The sequence below is a fragment of the Pyxicephalus adspersus genome, chromosome 6, assembly GCF_032062135.1.
Source record: "Pyxicephalus adspersus chromosome 6, UCB_Pads_2.0, whole genome shotgun sequence".
NCBI lineage: Eukaryota > Metazoa > Chordata > Amphibia > Anura > Pyxicephalidae > Pyxicephalus > Pyxicephalus adspersus.
In genome coordinates this window covers 16,600,741-16,618,039 of record NC_092863.1, presented here as the reverse complement: position 1 = coordinate 16,618,039, position 17,299 = coordinate 16,600,741, and the positions used below count along the sequence as shown (strand labels likewise).

General features: G+C 36.4%; 1 protein-coding gene across 1 annotated transcript in view; it reads right to left on the bottom strand.

Annotated features, from left to right (window-relative positions):
- Window positions 1-16,182, bottom strand: part of LOC140332413 (keratin, type I cytoskeletal 19-like) — a 74,810-nt gene extending 58,628 nt beyond the window's left edge. Inside the window, exons 1-3 of the mRNA XM_072413682.1 lie at window positions 15,607-16,182; window positions 15,360-15,442; window positions 14,060-14,216 (exon numbers count right to left, since the gene is read on the bottom strand). Of these exons, the coding sequence (XP_072269783.1) occupies window positions 14,060-14,216; window positions 15,360-15,442; window positions 15,607-16,182 (816 nt within the window). The remainder of the gene's footprint in view (window positions 1-14,059; window positions 14,217-15,359; window positions 15,443-15,606) is intronic.
- Between the last annotated feature and the right edge of the window lie 1,117 nt (window positions 16,183-17,299).

The window sequence follows — 17,299 nt, the reverse complement described above, 5'->3', positions numbered from 1 at the left end:
TGACCAGGGTAGATCAGAGGCCCCCTCAGATCCCTACTTCTGCTTCTTCACCGGACTCTCCATACCCAAATAATGCAACCGGTCATAAATTTGGGATAAATTTAGCTGACGATAATTGATTGTTTATTGTATACAAATATCGACATTATAAACAAAAAATGTATACATAAACAGCCTTATTATTTACCAATACTTCAAATATATAAACAATATTGACCAGAAAAAATGTAATCCTATTTGGCTAAATATCCTTAAAGGCATTATAAGCAAAAGCTCCAGGTCTATGGAATAAATGATACATTGATATAAATTGATAAAGCGGTCATCATACCACTCCCCAGCATAACCAAGACCACAGCATCCCAGAACCAGTTTTATAAATGTAGTAGCTGGATCAAGTGTGGCATTAACAAAAACCCTCCCTACCCCCTTAATCCAAGATAAACCAAGTCCTTCCCCATTTAAGTCCCCATTTACTGCTTTTTGATTCCAGGAGGTCTTGTTTGCACATTTCCACTGATTACCAGTTCTAGATCTTACAAAGCAGCAGAATATACTTCATTGGAACTACTCTGTATATGGTGATATTTTTTTCCCTACAATTTTCTTTTTGGCATTCATAAAAGAATGAAGTTGTTCTTTTACTTCCCAAGAAATATTATAAAACCCTAAAGATTCATAAATGGAAAATGGAACTACCCCCACCTTTCTTTGGGTAAACAATTATAGGTGTGTGAATTCAGAAGCAAACTAAATTATTATTAGAGGAGAATACTACAACTCTTTTCAGAAAGTTCTATCCTTATTTCCACGCAATGGCTCACAGAAAAATAGCCACACTCAGGTTTACAGGATCAAATATAGATAAAGGTCCATCAAGTTCAACCACTTTGGAAATAAAAATACTAGAAACTGACTTATTCCAGATAAAACCATGTATACACATTTGATCCTGAGGAAGGCAAAAATACCCTATAAACATGTTTCAAGCACATTAATGTTTCAGTAAAAAAAATAATTTTAACAAAAAAAAAAAGAGTTACACACACAAATTCAGAGCCTATAAAACACTGTGGAGGTGTTGCACACAACAAAAAAATCCAAATTTCTGGAATAAAAATGAAACCGAAACATTATCCGTCAATTTTTTTACTAAAAAAAATTACCTTCATCTGAAGTTCTTCCATTTCTGCAAAATAGTGACTGAAATCAGGCAACATTTGAGGATGATTCATGTCATACCACTCTCGTATCTTCTTTTCCAGGACAGCATTTTCTTCTTCCAAAGAACGCACCTTCTCCAAGTAGGATGCCAGTCTGTCGTTCAGAATTTTCATGGTTTCCTTCTCATTGTTGGTGAGCAAACTGTGTTTCTTGGATTCACTTTTGCATGAGATTTCTTTGCCATAATTGATAGGTGTAAGTCCGAAGCTAGATCCATGGTTGAACGAATGATGTTTGGTGATGGTGGGACTTCCACTAGACTTTCCTTGAAAACTAATAGGTCTCCAGCTACCAGCATTGCTATCTTTACTGAATCCTTTGAGACTAAATGAGGTTATTTGGCTGAAGAAGTTATTCTTTTTTTGTGAAACAGATTGGTTCTGCTTATTGCTGTGGCTCATTGTGTCAGTGTAGTGTATATTATATCTGGTAGGCTTCACAGTACAAAGAGTGTGATTACAAATTTAAGACCTCTTTTAAAAAGCATGGCAATGGGCGTAGAGAACTAAGCATCCTCATCTTTACGGGCAATATAATCATTTTCCTTCCTCATTTAGTAGGAGGATTTGTCAGACACTATAAAATAGCATCTAAGAGTATGGGGGCGGCTAGTTAGCTTGTAGACATTTACAAGACTTAGATGTATGCTTTGACACACCTAACTAAGCAGAAAGTCATCTTTAAAGGTAGTTGAATCTGCTAGCACACCTGTAATAATTCCCTTCAAATTGATAAAGTGGTTTAAAAATGGAAAATTTAGATATCTAAATTGTAGTTTACAGTTTGGTGATTCAGAATGAGAAGGTGCTATTTTCGATCTAGTTAAGTTGAAATTGGATATTATTGCAGTGTTATTTTTATATGATCATGTAGGCAAACCTGTTTCTACACTGTTCTTGTTCTTTCCTGATTTGTTGAAATTTTACTATACTGTTATTTTTTTTCATTTTAGTATACTGTTCATTTTTCTATAATATATATTTATTTTATCTATCATCTATACCTACATATAAAGTGTGTAGAGCCAAAATACTTAGTTCAGCATGCTTCGTCCCTGCTCCAACAGTGATCTACTGGGCAACTGTGTAAGGTCTACTTATGGCTCCATGTCCCAAAAAGTTGAGGTCTAAAGTAGACCCCATGGATTATTAACATACAGCAGGAGGAAGGTAGAAAGCATGGCTTTGGTATTATAGCTAGCTATTGGCACATCCCATATAGGAAGTGAGGTTAACATTTCTTAACTATTTGGGGGGCAATACATATCTGTGAATATTTATTTTATACATTTTTTTTTATTTTAGTTTTATCAATATTTACACATATTTTTCTTCAATTCCTTACTAAGTCATACAGCAGGAAGTAAGGGGAAATCTATCTATCTATCTATCTATCTATCTATCTATCTATCTATCTATCTGATATCACTTCCATTGCAGTTGTAACCAGAATAGAAGAAAGTTTTCCTTCTATTTACATTTATATGACAACTCTTTTATCTGGATTTTCCATCACTTTCTGTCACCAGAACCAATAGAGGTGATTAATGTGCTCTGTGGATTTGGGTCATTTACAAAACTGACCCGAACATTTGACAATAAAGCTAATTTTCATTAGCATGATCAATGTACACAGCTATTGCCTTCGGCAAGCCTATTGGTTTGTGATTGTCAGGGGATGCCCCTAAAAGGGACACAGACAGCAAAAAAAAATCCAACCAAAGTGTTTAAGCTTATTAGGGCCCAACAACAAAAATGTAATATGAATGAGGTGACTGCATTCATGTTTTTTAGACTTTTTACTTTTTTTTGTTCTGATTGCTAATAATATTAAAGAGTACCTAAATGCAGAATTTTCACTTTACATAAAAGGGTAGACAACCCTTTTTTTAAGCAAAAATTCTCTTTGTTTGTGTTTTTTTTAAGTGCAACACCTTTTAAAAAAAAAAAAGGGTGCAGCACCACCCCCTTAATTTTTGATGGAGCCCTCCCGGGAAACCTACATCATGCGTCCCGGGAGGCTCTTGGCTGTTCCTTATGCACATGCCCAAGCATCTTGGGCATGTGCAGAAGGAGCTCTTTCATCAACATGGAAGAAATTGCATAATCTCACGCATGCGCAGTGAGATCGGCAGTTTATTTTTCCAATCTTTGTCACCCGATCTCGTGCCTGCATCGGGTGACATAGGCAGATGAAGAGAGGAGAAGATAGCGGTGCCTGGCTCTCCCTCTGCGCCGGCCCTAAGACGGATACCGGGACAACGCAGGACCCGATGGAAGAATCCTACTGACGGATCGACTGCTCTGCGGGATTGAAGGTAAGTGTGATTTTTTTTTTTGTTTTGGGTAGTTTTGGGTTTACTTTCTCTTTAACAGCCAACTTAGAACCACCTTCTCCGTTTGTTTTCTATTACTTTTATAATCAGTTCTATCTAAAGGGTCCTTTTTTTGAAATGATGAGGAAAGCATTGCAGACTTAAACATTATTAAGGTGTAAATAGTTTAGTTCCCCAGAATACTTAGTGATTACACAGCATTTTATAGGCCCTTTAAGTGAAAAACCTATTTGATAAAATTACAGGGTACTAGGGTACTGGTCATCTTGTTAGAAGAACTGAGTAACAGAAATAATGTCATACTTCTAAAGGTTACTGTTCTTACACAAGTACATTTATTGTTTATTTTGATAGACAAGATTTCATTTTTGTTAAACTAATTTTACATGAAAATAGCAATTATATGATTGTAAACTGTAAATTGTTTGGTAAAATACAGCTGTAACTCTACACCCCAAGTTAATATTATTTTCTTACTCACTTACTAAGATAGTTAAAATAAAGGTTGTTACATACAAAATGGTTGCAAAATAGTTCAGTGGCCAAAAGTGCACATATTTATATGGTGGTGCTATATGCTGCATTTGACTGCCTTACCGCAACCCCTAAATGCACTTGAAAACTAGAAAATCCATTATTTTTATTACTATTATTATTATTATTAATATTATTATTAATAAACAGTATTTATATAGCACCAACATATTACGCAGCGCTGTACATTAAATAGGGGTTCTAAATGACAGACTAATACAGACAGTGACACAGGAGGAGGAAAGGACTCTGCCCCGAAGAGCTTACAATCTAGGATGGTGGGGGAAGTAACGCACAATGGGATGGGAGATATGTAGTGGTGGGAAGAAGTGAGGATTTTGAGAGACAGAAGAAAATGGGTAGGCAAGTTTGATAAAATGGGTTTTGAGTGCTCTTTTGATGGAACAGAAAGTGGGAGCAAGCCCAATAGGACGAGGAAGACCATTCCAGTGAGAGGGCAGCTCTAGAAAAGTCTTGAAGCCATGCCTGTGACGAGGTTTTGATCGCAGAAGTTATTAGTAGGTTATTGGATGAGCAAAGTGAGCGGCTAGGGGTGTATTTTTCAGATCAGAAAGGTAAGTGGAAGAAGAACAGTGGAGGGCAAAGCAAAACACAGGAACTTGAATTTGATTCTAAGGTGAAATGAAAGCCAATGAAGAGAACTACAAAGAGATGCATCCGAAGAGGAGCGGTGGGAAGGATGGATGAGTCTGGCTGCAGCATTCATAATAGATTGTAGAGGAGAGAGTCGGGTTAGTGGAGAGGAGGAGGTTACAGTAGTCTAGACGAGAGATGATAAGTGCGTGTGCAAGGTGTTTGGTGGTCTCTAGGGACAGGTAGGGGCTGATTTTTGAAATGTTGCCCAGGTGAATATGACCAACAGGTTCTAATTGTGGGAGGTAAAAAAGAGGGCAGAATGGAAGGAGATTCTAGGACAACGTGCCTGGGCGGGGGATGAATGACAGTGTTATTAACAGTGAGAAATATGTCAGGGGGAGATTTGGAATTTGAGGGGGGAATGATGATGAGTTCTGTTTTATCCAGGTTGAGTTTCAGGAATTGGTCAGACATCTATGATCATATGGCGGACAGGCAGCATGAGACCTTATCCAGGACTGAGGGAGACAGGTCAGGGGTGGACAGATAGATTTGAGTGTCATCAGCATACAGATGGTACTGTAAACCAAAGGAGGATATGAGACTACCGAGAGAGGAGGTGTACAGAGAAAAGAGAACCGGTCCAAGAACTGACCCTTGGGGAACACCAACAGGGAGGAGAGTGGGTGAGGAGGAATTTCCATTGAAAGAAACTTGAAAGGGGCCATCAGACAGATAGGAAGCAAACCAAGAGAGAGCAATGTCACTGATACCAATGGCAATCATTATTTGGATTATAATGAATTGGTTAACAGTGTCAAAAGAGGAGGAAAGATCAAGGAGAAGGAGGAGAGAAAACTTGCCATGTGACTTGGCCAATTTAGTAAGGCCTGTTTTAGTGGAATGGGCACCTCATAAGCCAGTCTGGAGTGTGTCAAGGACAGAGTTGGTGCTCAGGTAATCGGTGAGTCTTTTGTAGACTCAATAAGTTTGTAAACATATGGGAGAAGGGGTATAGGACGGTAGCTAGAAGGTAGAGAGGGTTTCTAGTGAGGGTTTCATCAGAATAAGGAGAAAGTGTTTGAAAGCAGAGGGGTAGATACCAGTAGAAAGGGAAAAGAATAAAGGGAACTGGGTAAAGTGGACAGGTGGGAGATGGAGATGATTAGACAATACCTTATCCAGGGTACAAGGGCAGAGGAGGTTAGAGATGATTTACAGGTGGAAGGGGAGGGTATGGTTGGAGTGGAACAGTAAGCAGGGGGCATCATGTCTGATTTTGAAAATTTTATCTCTAAAGCCCATTATATTTAACCTCTCACACACCCTACAGTTTTTATCCAGGGGAAAGCAGAATAACCCCCTCTGATCAACAATTAGCAAAATCACATGTACTGCATTCATTAGGCAGCCCTGACACACTTGGCAACTTCATAGTTTGGTTTTGCGGAACTATAGCCATAGTGATAAATATCAGAAGGAACTTACTTTTGGGAGATTTATTTTTTTTTTAGTAAATATTTTTACAAATTATTTTTTAACTTTTTTAAAACTAAATCATTGTGATTGTATTTTTTTTATTGTTACATTGCTTGGACAAGCAGCAGCTATCCCAGGGTTGTTTTATGATGGACTCAAGGTAGATAAAGCCGCTTCTGAGAAAACATAGGTACCACCATTGCTGGCTATTTGTATAAAAAGCTGGTTTATGGTTTGCCATGCTGACCCCCTTGCTTCTATACTATGATTTACTAACTCACAACAAGTACGACCATAGGGTTTTCCAATTTTCTATTACTTTTCTATCTGCATGTTTGTTCTTGGCAAGTCATTCAAAGTAATAAAGCCAGAAGGTCTAATTCTAGTGTCTATGCCTATGATCCACTCCAAGTTAGTGGACTAGCCTTGTCACTTTTCAAACAAGATCAGCCATTATAGACACAAAAATGAAACACTGAAACATAACAACAAGACGAGTTGGGAAAACTCTTACCTCTATCAGCTATCTGAGACATCTCTATGTTAGGCAGCATCTAGGCATCAATCAGATTGCATTGATTAACTATGCTGGAAGTCTGGAATGTTTTGTAGTGCATGACAAAATGTTCCTAACAATTGGCCTAAAGCTGGCAGCTACACTAAGAATACAGTTTATGTTGGATATGAAGAAACCTAACCAAAAACACATTTACATAGAGGGATGGCTACGGACTGCAAATTATCCTAGTATTTTGGTGTCGAAGATCAGATAATTTGTATATTACCAGCCTCTGATTGACACAAAATTGTGAACAGGTTATCCTTGGAGATGTTCATACAGTAGTTCTACCTATAATATGGAACATTTTAGCACTGGAGATCTATACTACATGGTCAAAGGTCTGTGGACACATGACCTTCATGAGCTAAACATATCATTCCAAAAATGAATATTTTGGTAAATTTGCTTCTGTCCTCTCTCTGTACTGTGGCCTTACCAACTATTCTACTCTATCCTTTCCCTAAAATGTTTAAAAGTATGTTTGTGGGAACTTGTATCCATTCAACCAAGTGATGTTGGACCAAAGAACTTGGCTCACAATGGGGGTTCCAATTTATCCCAAAGACGTTTAGTAGATGTGAGGTTAATGATCTGTGCAGGATAGCGTTAAAAGTACCTTTTCTTGAAAGTAGCCAAACTGGAGGAAACTATATATATATATATATATATATATATATATATATATAATGCTATGATAGTAATGTGTTTAAAACTTTTTTCATCAAGTGATTTCCAGGTTTTGGTAGCAACTAGCAACCATTAGGTTAGGATTTGACCATTTTTTTTTTACTATATGGAAAACAGTTCTAAAACCAACAACAGAGTGCATTAAGTCTTTTATTTGTACAAAGTCAATTCTACATTATATATTAGCATAGGTTTAAAAAACATAGTCAATAATTCATTACAAAGACATTCCAATTGTCACATTACCGTGAACATTTACTTTGTACAATGGTTGTGCTCGGTGGGTAAACAGGCACACTTCTATGTGCTTTTGCACATCAAGCAATTCAGAAAATTAAATTTGCATTTTCATATTAATATATGTATATTTTATTAAGACCTTTTGGTCACATGATCAAATGCTGATAAACATATCCATGCCATCACACATATATAAAGTTTAAATTAACCCAGTAGCTTTAATTTTAGGTTAATCAGGGATTTTTGTGAATGCTAGTTGTGATTGGCAATAAAGCATTATTAGTCAATCATTGGAATCTTTTACCAGTCTAGAATTTTAAGATTAATTTTTTAACAATGTGCAAAGTGTGCTTCTGTAAAACATTATTAAGATATGCAAATAATAAACTTATTTTGAATCTTTAGCTTAAAGTGTGCTTAGTTCCCAAAAGCCATTGCAATGATCACTTACTGTTTCCTTTCTATTGAAGTTACCATCTAAAAGCATTACAATCTAAAGAAAAGGTTTAATCATTTGGTAAACATTTAATCATTTGTAAAAGTTTCAAAGTTTTTTCCTCTTAAAATAAATGTTTTTGCTTCACAAACCTGTAAGAAAATACCTGCACTGCCATTCCAGATCCTTATTTAAAATGAGTTGCTATAGCACTGCCATCCTGTAAATCCTTTGATGTCACTAGTGACAAGGATAAAGATCATTCGTTCTATCTTTATTTGGTATATCCAGACTTGGGCCCCTTCCATCCCCATAGTGGAAAACCATGTGGTTGACTGTTCCCGGGTGCTCAGCCTCACCACACTGCAAGTAACCACATTTGCACTGCAGCTACCGTACGGTTCTTCCAAAAGCCACCGCATGCCCATAACTGACTTGTTACTTTCTAGAACTTCTCCTATATCCACTGCAGCCACATGCACAAGATGGTTCCCAACTGTTTTTATTTTTTTGAATAGAAGCGGTAGGGATGGTGGGTCTGCCTGCAGTGGCTCACCATAGATCCGAAATGGCCTTTTGAATTAGCATGAAACCCAAAAATTAACATCTTCAGAAAGTAGCTTGAGAATGGCACCACAAGCAAACCTTTCCATCGTCTGGTAATACATCATACTGATATACACAAACTTTTAGTAGTTAATTATATTACATATGTTATAGTTTATATTTACATGCTGACTGTAACAACTATATTCTGCAGGTTCTATTGACAGCAATAAAGGAGAATTTAATGGGCAGTTTCTTATGACTAATACACACATACGCCACAGTATGATTACTGTTCAGAATACTTTGCATTTTGATCAGATTCAAGTTAGAATTGCATACCATATGGTATGATCGTCAGTCCTGACCAATGAACATATAGAACAGGAACCATACTAAAGCTATATGTGTGTGTAGATATTTTAAAGCTGGTCTTTGATATTCAACTTGGAATATACAATATCTGCACAATCTAATCTGGATCTGATAACTTATCTGTATTTTAGTAGGTTTCTATACAGATGTTGGTAGTTCTAAAGAAAATGGGACAAACAGATTGTAACATTCATGACCAGCTTTAGGTTACGCATGTTTACTTTCCACTTTTAAATAAAAAGTGCACATAACATTAAAATACTTTTGATTAAATATTTTTTATACGGTATATGTATAAATATATAGAGAGAACATATTTTAGAATAAAATAGCTATTGTAGGAAAAATAAAGAGCGCATCAGATTAGAATTTGTTTTCTATGTTTCTCGTTTGCCATTCTTCTTAAAAACCATATAACCACGCCTAAATGTTCTCCATTAACTGCATGTCTCAGAAGCGTGATTTACTGCTGGGTGAGACTCCACTGGGTTTGAGCCTAAAATATAAAAGCAAGTGTGATTATTGAATAGAGATGATTAATACACGGTGGCTCATAAACACTTTAGCTATATTTATAGAATCTTATTAAATTAAAACTTTTAAACTTAACTCAAGCCTTACCTTCAGGCTTTAGTTGTAAAGACTTCTCTAGTTTATTGAAATTTCATATTCATACGTGTGCATTAGGACTTCCAGTAAATCAGATAAAGCCCATCTCTTTTCCTGGTTGATGGACATGTAGCATTGGACCTAAGTTATTAAAGCTCTCTAAGACCAGAGAAGATAGATCAAGGGAGAACCAAGATCAAAGACAAATGGAATTTCCTATTATTTGACATATGTTTTCAATCCTGGACCAGATCAATTCCAGGTTCACACATGAAAGTCTATCATCTCCAGTACTGGAGAACTTGAAGAATTCTGCCCATCATCTAGCCCTTTCCTCCCCCCTCATTGGGTCCCTTATTGGCCTCATTGATTTATTGAACTTTATTTCTTAGAGGCTCATCTTTGTAGAATAATAACAATAAATGATTACAATAATTTTTCCCATGGAACTTTTAAAGTGCTCACCAATGGACGATCACAGTATTATAAAAACATTTCTCATGCTACTTTATTAAGTTTCACATACATTTTAAAAACACCATAAAAGCCATGTAACAATATTCCACTATTTTTTACATATAAAACACTTTGTCAAACATTTGTCCCGTGGGAAAAATAGGGGGTCATGGTTGACACAACTGTTTGGATTGTACCAATGCTAACCAGCCATGGTAAATATATTGTCTGAGAGTCACGCTTGGAACACGCTTGCCTTGAAAGTTTAAAAACTCAACTAATGCAGATACCATGGTATGTCCTTCTAAAAAAGCCTTTAGGTGAAATGCGTCAAGGATGCTAATGTGGCAAATGTTTGACATGGATTGGATAAAGTGTTTGTATATGTAAAATATAGTAGAAACATTGTTACATTGTTTTTTTATGGTGTTTTTACAATTTATGTGGAACTTAATAAAGAAGCATAAGAAATGTTTTCATAATACTGTGATTGTTCATTGGTGGGCCCCTTAAAAGTCCCATGGGAAAGATTATTGTATTTTTCTCGAGATATTGGGGATGTGGTGCAAAATTAATTCTCCCAGATAGAAATACCTTTTTTCTTGTTTATGAATATTAATAATAATGTAGAACACCCTGTTGCCTAATACTCTTTCAGCTGATTTATTACTGCTTTAGTCAAACATCCTCATGTTATCTGAAATGGTTTGTTAACATCCACTACTAACACTTCCAGGAGACATTTCAAACTATCTTTGTACTAAACAAATTAAGAGTCATTTAGAAAACCATGAATGTAGGTGGTCTGTAATATTGTCTGCCTGTGTGTACAACCCTAACTATGGGAAATCCAATGAAGTCTAAAAGCCGATGTGTACATCCTTTCATGTGAAGTGTTCTAAATTAAGTTTGAGGACTTTTATTAAATAGATTATAGGTAAATGATGAATCATTATTAGCATTATCATTTAGTCTGCAAAGTGCCCGATGGAATTAAAGGATTATGCTGCACATTAAGGTATTATGTCATTTCCTACACATTACAAACGCAGGGCTATTGCATTGATAATATTTTACTCTCTAAAGAGCTGGATCTTAGTTTTTGAAAGTGGAGCTTTAGATGAACAGCCAAGTACATAATATATGTGTGTATGTTCTCACCTACCAAAACATTTGTGATTCTATTGTGCCTGCCCTGTGGTTTACTTATTTTGCAGCAATGCAAAGTTTGGTAGGTGACACATCTATTTAATGGCTTAAGATGTAGATCCTGTGTGACCTGTCTGCTCATTGGTCAATATTTATAATTTCTGTACAATTATTAGGGGCTGGTTATTCTGATCCTCGAAAGAGTGAGAATCCTGGTTATGGGAAGAGTGTGTGAACCACAAGAATTGCAACTTCTAATAAGAGCCTTTAGATAGTTAACCTAAGTCCCCGGATAGTCTCCTTCACTAAACTGTAAAATTGTTTACCAAAACAACCAATATTTTCAGACATGACGGCCAATAAAAGCTGAAAATGACTCGGTAGAACTTATAAATGAAAGCCTTGCCGTGCTTAAGGCTTGCTAACCAAAAACACTGCCTCCTTTATGTAGGTTGATCTGTACATTTCAAACCTACCTTCCGGGACAGTGGGTGGATTTATACATGATGTTGGTGTCTCCTCCTCTTTAACACTGGAAGAGAAAGAATGATAATTTTTTAATTGACATATAATGGCATAAAACTTGGTATTTATGTCCTAAACTGCATAAACAATGGCTCTATTTCTAATGGAAAACAACACCAGGATTGCTGAACATGTTCAGTAAATCTGGTGAAATCTAATGTTGCACTTAGGGGTGGGAAATAGAATCTGTTGAATTTATTGTATATGCACTCATTTCCTAAAATTGTTTAATTTCTTTGCATACTGTATATTATGCTTCCATTATGGCAAGATCCTATTGAAAGAGAACCCAAGTCAACCTAAGACTGGGCCCATCAGGATCAACCTAGCCTTTCACTTTGACGTTGCATTGCTCAACTATTTAGTGTACACAGTACTTACCAACTGTCCTGTTCCTCAAGTAACTGTTTATATGTGGCGATTTCCTTCTCAAGAAGATTTTTCTGATCCATAAGAATTTTATACTCTATGTTTTGTCTCTCTAGGTCACATCTGATTTTAGCTAGTTCTGACTCCACATTGTTGATCATCCTCTGGAGCTGGGCAAGCTCTGAACTGTAGTTGGCTTCTGTCTCTGTCAATGTGTCTTGAAGAGCTGAATTCTGTTAACAGAGATCACATTATAAGATAATTTTGCATTGAATTCACAAAACTTAAGTGGAGCTGAACTCTGGAAATGGTGCTAAAAGGAGCACAGAGTGGCCAAAGGCACAAGCATGGAGTCGACCAATTCATAGTTGCACGTAAGCTCCCTGCAACTGATCTTTTCCCCTTTATTGACTTACCATGCCTGCACTTTTGCTTATTAGTAGATACAAGACTTTGCTTCCTGTTCAACAGAACATTTTTAGCTGGTTACTGGTTTCCCGGATTTCACTTTGCCTTGAGCTGTCCAGTGCAGCCTAATGGCATTTGTAGCCAGACTGAGTGACAATTGTCTCACTTCTATAGGTGAACATGTGTTTATCAGAGATGGGATCTTGAGTTTTTAGTTAATAGTGTAGCTGACCAGAAGTTTATCCTCCACATTAAAGCACCCTCTAATAATAATTACCCATCTACCTGAAAACTAAACACTTGACCATACCCTATACATAAACCCCTAAAATAAACCATTACCTTAACACCTAAACTGTGTTACTGGGTTTTGTGGGATATTTTGAAAATTCATAATTTTGTACAGGGTGTTATAGATGAATCCTGAATGGGTAATATTTATCCAGTTTTTTGGGTTGTGATCTCTTTTCTAAATATTAGGTGGCTGGAAAGCTGTTTGAGCTGCTGAAATTGCTGACCACTTTTGAGAGCCTTGACCTTGTTTCAGGAGACCTCTGATTTGAGAACCCCCCCACCCCGAACTTCTGTGGAAAAGTTCTGTGGAACTTCTGCGGAAAAGTTCTGTGGAACTTCTGCGGAGAAGTTATGCTAAGAACAAACTGACTTTTTGTACTGTTATGCTGAAGGAAAGCACATACCCAATCACAATCTTTATATTATATATATAATATAATCTTTATATATATATATATATATATATATATATATATTCAGTTTTTTATAAATCCAGGAATAAATAAATTTTAAAAAAAAGCGGGGATCATAATGTGAATGGGAAGATCACATAATATATAATATTAATATATAGGTGAAAGTACATCATCCGAATACACATTAAAATACCAAGTGGCCACACATACCATGTTCAACTGACTCTGTAGATCTATTTCCAGGTTCTGCACAGTACGCTTCAAGTCAATAATCTCAATCTCCACTGACTGTAGGTTTTCTGATCCTGATTGGACTTGACAACTGAGCTCTTCAGTCTATAAAATTAAAAAATACCATCATAGCATTCAGTTTACAAAATGTTTTTAATAACATTCTAATAAAAAGCCTTATAAATATAAAATAAAAACATAATGCTAAGAAAAAACAAATGTTTGGTTACCCTTGCTAAAAACATGGACTCAACGTCTTTCAGGTTCCTCGCCATTAGGTTTTCATACTCCTCTCGAATATCAGACAAAACTTTATTCAGGTCTATGGATGGAGCGGCATCCAATTCTACACTGACTCTAGCACCCAGCTGACCACGGAGAGAGTTCACCTCCTGTAGATGAGCACACAAATAGTATTAAAACTCAAAAGAATGGTGGTATTTATGCATCATAAAAAAGACTTAATAAACATTCTGGTTTCTTGTCCTTGTTATTTATGCTGATTTTTTATATTCAACTTTAGGGCAAAATAAAACACCTACATAACCAAGACTTGGTTTCATATTTACAGCATTTGTGCTCCTTACCTCCTCATGGTTTTTCTTCATTTCCTGGAGTTCTTCTTGGAGTTCTTTAACCTGCATATCCAGGTCCAGTTTTTCTTTATTTACTCCCTCCAAAAGTCTTTGAAGTCCCTTTATATCAGCCTCCACATTGTTTTTCAGCCTGAGTTCAATTTCGTATCTTAGAGTAAAAAACGAACATTTGTTATGATCATTCAGAATGAGTGTTCCCAAATGAATCATGATCATGACCAATGAAGATTGATATATCTTTTTATTTTATTAACCTTAAAATTCCTCAAAGATGTTGAGAAACTACACTTAGGTAAATGGGTCTGAATAGATGTAACAGTCTTTACCACCATTAAACTATTTTATTCTGGTCTGTTACCAGCCGCTTGGAAATACTTCATTTAATATTTTAAGTTAAGACGGGTGATTATGATTATGGAAATGTGCATATAGTCCCAACACAAAGGTTTTATATTATATTAAATCTCTGCAGTTGATCTTGTTTAGTTTTTACTATACATATAGCTTTAGCACAGTCAGCCAGTGGGGTCACTGATTCCATGCAAGGGGTTCTTAAAAATCCTGAGTTTTCCAGACAAAGACAATATTGATTATTACAGTTTTAGAAATAAGAATGCCTGGAAAAATTGCAAACCACCATCATGTACTTATCCAGGAAAATGTTTAAATTAAATATAGAAACTTTTTCATTCAGGGTCCAATAGAACATTGCATCTAATTTACACTGATGTATTTTCTGAAGGTGCATGAATAGTTATTGCACCAACTTCCCAGAGAGGAGCTTACGTCATTTCTCAGCTTAATATCTATTGACACCAAAAATTGCTATCCCTAAAGTGCAATTTTTCCCACTGACTTCCAAATGGAAGGGGGGGGGGGAGGGATTCTTTATACTGAGCACTATATATGTAATAGGATCTTTTTTTCCAAGCGACTAATAATGTGCAAAAAGGGGTCTGCTAAAGGGTAAGCAATCCCCAATGTAGGAGGGGTATATATATATAAATAAATAATGTACATATCTTTTTAGTAATATAGATATTATACATTTTAGTAATAATTTTAAAAGGGGTTCATTGAGACCTAAACACTATTTAATATTAAGAAGTATATTTAATAAATTAATACTCTAACCAGACAAAATTTCATACAAAATATTGTCTCTTCCTTAATATTCTGATTTCCCTTTCCCTCTTTTATATTTAACGATTGTATTTTTGCACAATAAAAACTTTGACTATAGTTACTTATGTATTTTTATTATTTGCCATATAAGATGTAATATGCTTACTTGTTGCTAAAATCATCTGTTGCCCATTTAGAATTGTCAATTTCTAAAGCAATGCTGGAATTCTCAACAGTGGCTGAAAAGATCTGTATAAAAAAGCAGAAATGATCATGTCGGGTTTCTTAATCATTTCTAATTATTGTTATTAATAAAAGAGCTGACAACTTTCAAATGTTCTTATATGACAGCAAATATGTAACAAATATGTGTACAAAAAATCATGTATGAAAATTGATTTTGATTTTCTTACCTTTTTTTGCAGCTCGTTGATTGTCTTGAGAAACTTGCTGGTGTCAGGCAAAGCACTGGGGGCATTGTTCTCATACCACTCAGATATTTTCTTCTCCAACTGGCCATTCTCCTGCTCCAAAGTGCGAACCTTCTCTAGGTAAGATGCAAGTCGCTCGTTCAAATATTGCATGGTTTCCCTTTCATTGATTGTAAACAAGTTCTTACTTTTTCCATGATTTCCATAGTTGTCTGAGTGGGATTCACCGCTTTGCATATTGTAGGATTGTCCACATGATTGGGAATTTTCTTTGTACCTTAGACTCCGACGGGAACTTGAAGACCTGTGGCTCTCAGAGCTTTCTCCATGACATGAATTGTAGGATTCTTTAAGAGTTGGGCTATTAACTCTCTTATGATGAGATGTCTTGGAATGTCCAAACATTTTGTAGGTTCTCCCTAGAGAAAGACCACCCTTCTCGTGGCTGACTTTGTGAATAGAGGGTCCAGAGTGGGAATTTTTCAAACCACCGTGCTCAGCAAAATAAAAGCTTGCATATTTAAACATAGTAGAAGCAGTAGAGGATTTGCTCTTCATATTGTTTTTCCTATGGTTTTAACAAAGGATGTGATCAAAAGGAAGTGTTTGGGCTCTCTGATTGTGCTGTACTCGGTTTATGGTTTTCTTTTTATATTAAGTATGAGGGTGTTGTAAATTTTGAGCAATGTTTATAGTTTTTTTACAAGCATCTAATGCCTTTATCCCTTGTTGTATATTTAACATGTTGTTTGAACTGATTTGTCATGTAGTCTGAAATATAAACTTACTAGAAGGTGTAAATGGTTTTATATATTAAATAAACTTCTTCTTTACAGCTTTAAGGTATGTGACAACAATGCTGAATAATACAAGCTGTACAATAATTTCTGGAGTGTCCAAGTCATTTGGACTGGTCATCTTAATAAAAGTCTTGTACAGTAGAACAGCGACTAAGCTTTAGGATTTTATATATCTTCATATTCCCAACAAGCAATAAATGGACATTACAAATTGACATTACAAAAACATTACCATCTTATAGACATCTGCAGCTACAGACATTGTAAAGAAATTCATCCTCAAAAAGATTTACGTAAAGTTACTAAAATTGAGCTTCTGCATTCTTCCTCCCTTCTGTGCAAGTTCACAGTATTTAGTTTACAGGTTAGAAGGCTAGTAGTGTCATAAATTGGTTTTCGTAGGTGGTGTTGGTCGAATATCTAACTACTCGATTCGACAGCTTTTCGATCAAATAGGCCGATATTGTTCGGGTGATCGAATGTCGAATTTGAACACCATTAAAGTCAATAGGGGGGGAAATTCGGGACTGTGTAGAGCAGGGGTGGGCAAATTTTTATGGCCACTAGGCCATTTATGGGGTGGGCGGGAGCACACTAGGCCAGACCCGCTCCAATGGCTTCGCCCACCACCAGGAAACTCCCCCTGAAGTGAAATCCCTCTCCTCTGTATGCATTGCGGAGGAGAGGGATTTTCCTTCAGGGAGCCTTTCCTATTTACCGCGGTAAATAGGGGAGCCACTGCAAGGGGCGGCACGGGAGCTGTAGTTCCTTACACCCCTGGCCGATCCGCCGGCAACCCGCGGCTCTGGAGGGGGGCGATAGGCTGAAATGAACTACCGGCTAGGCTGTATCTGGCCCTAAGGCTGGAGTTTGCC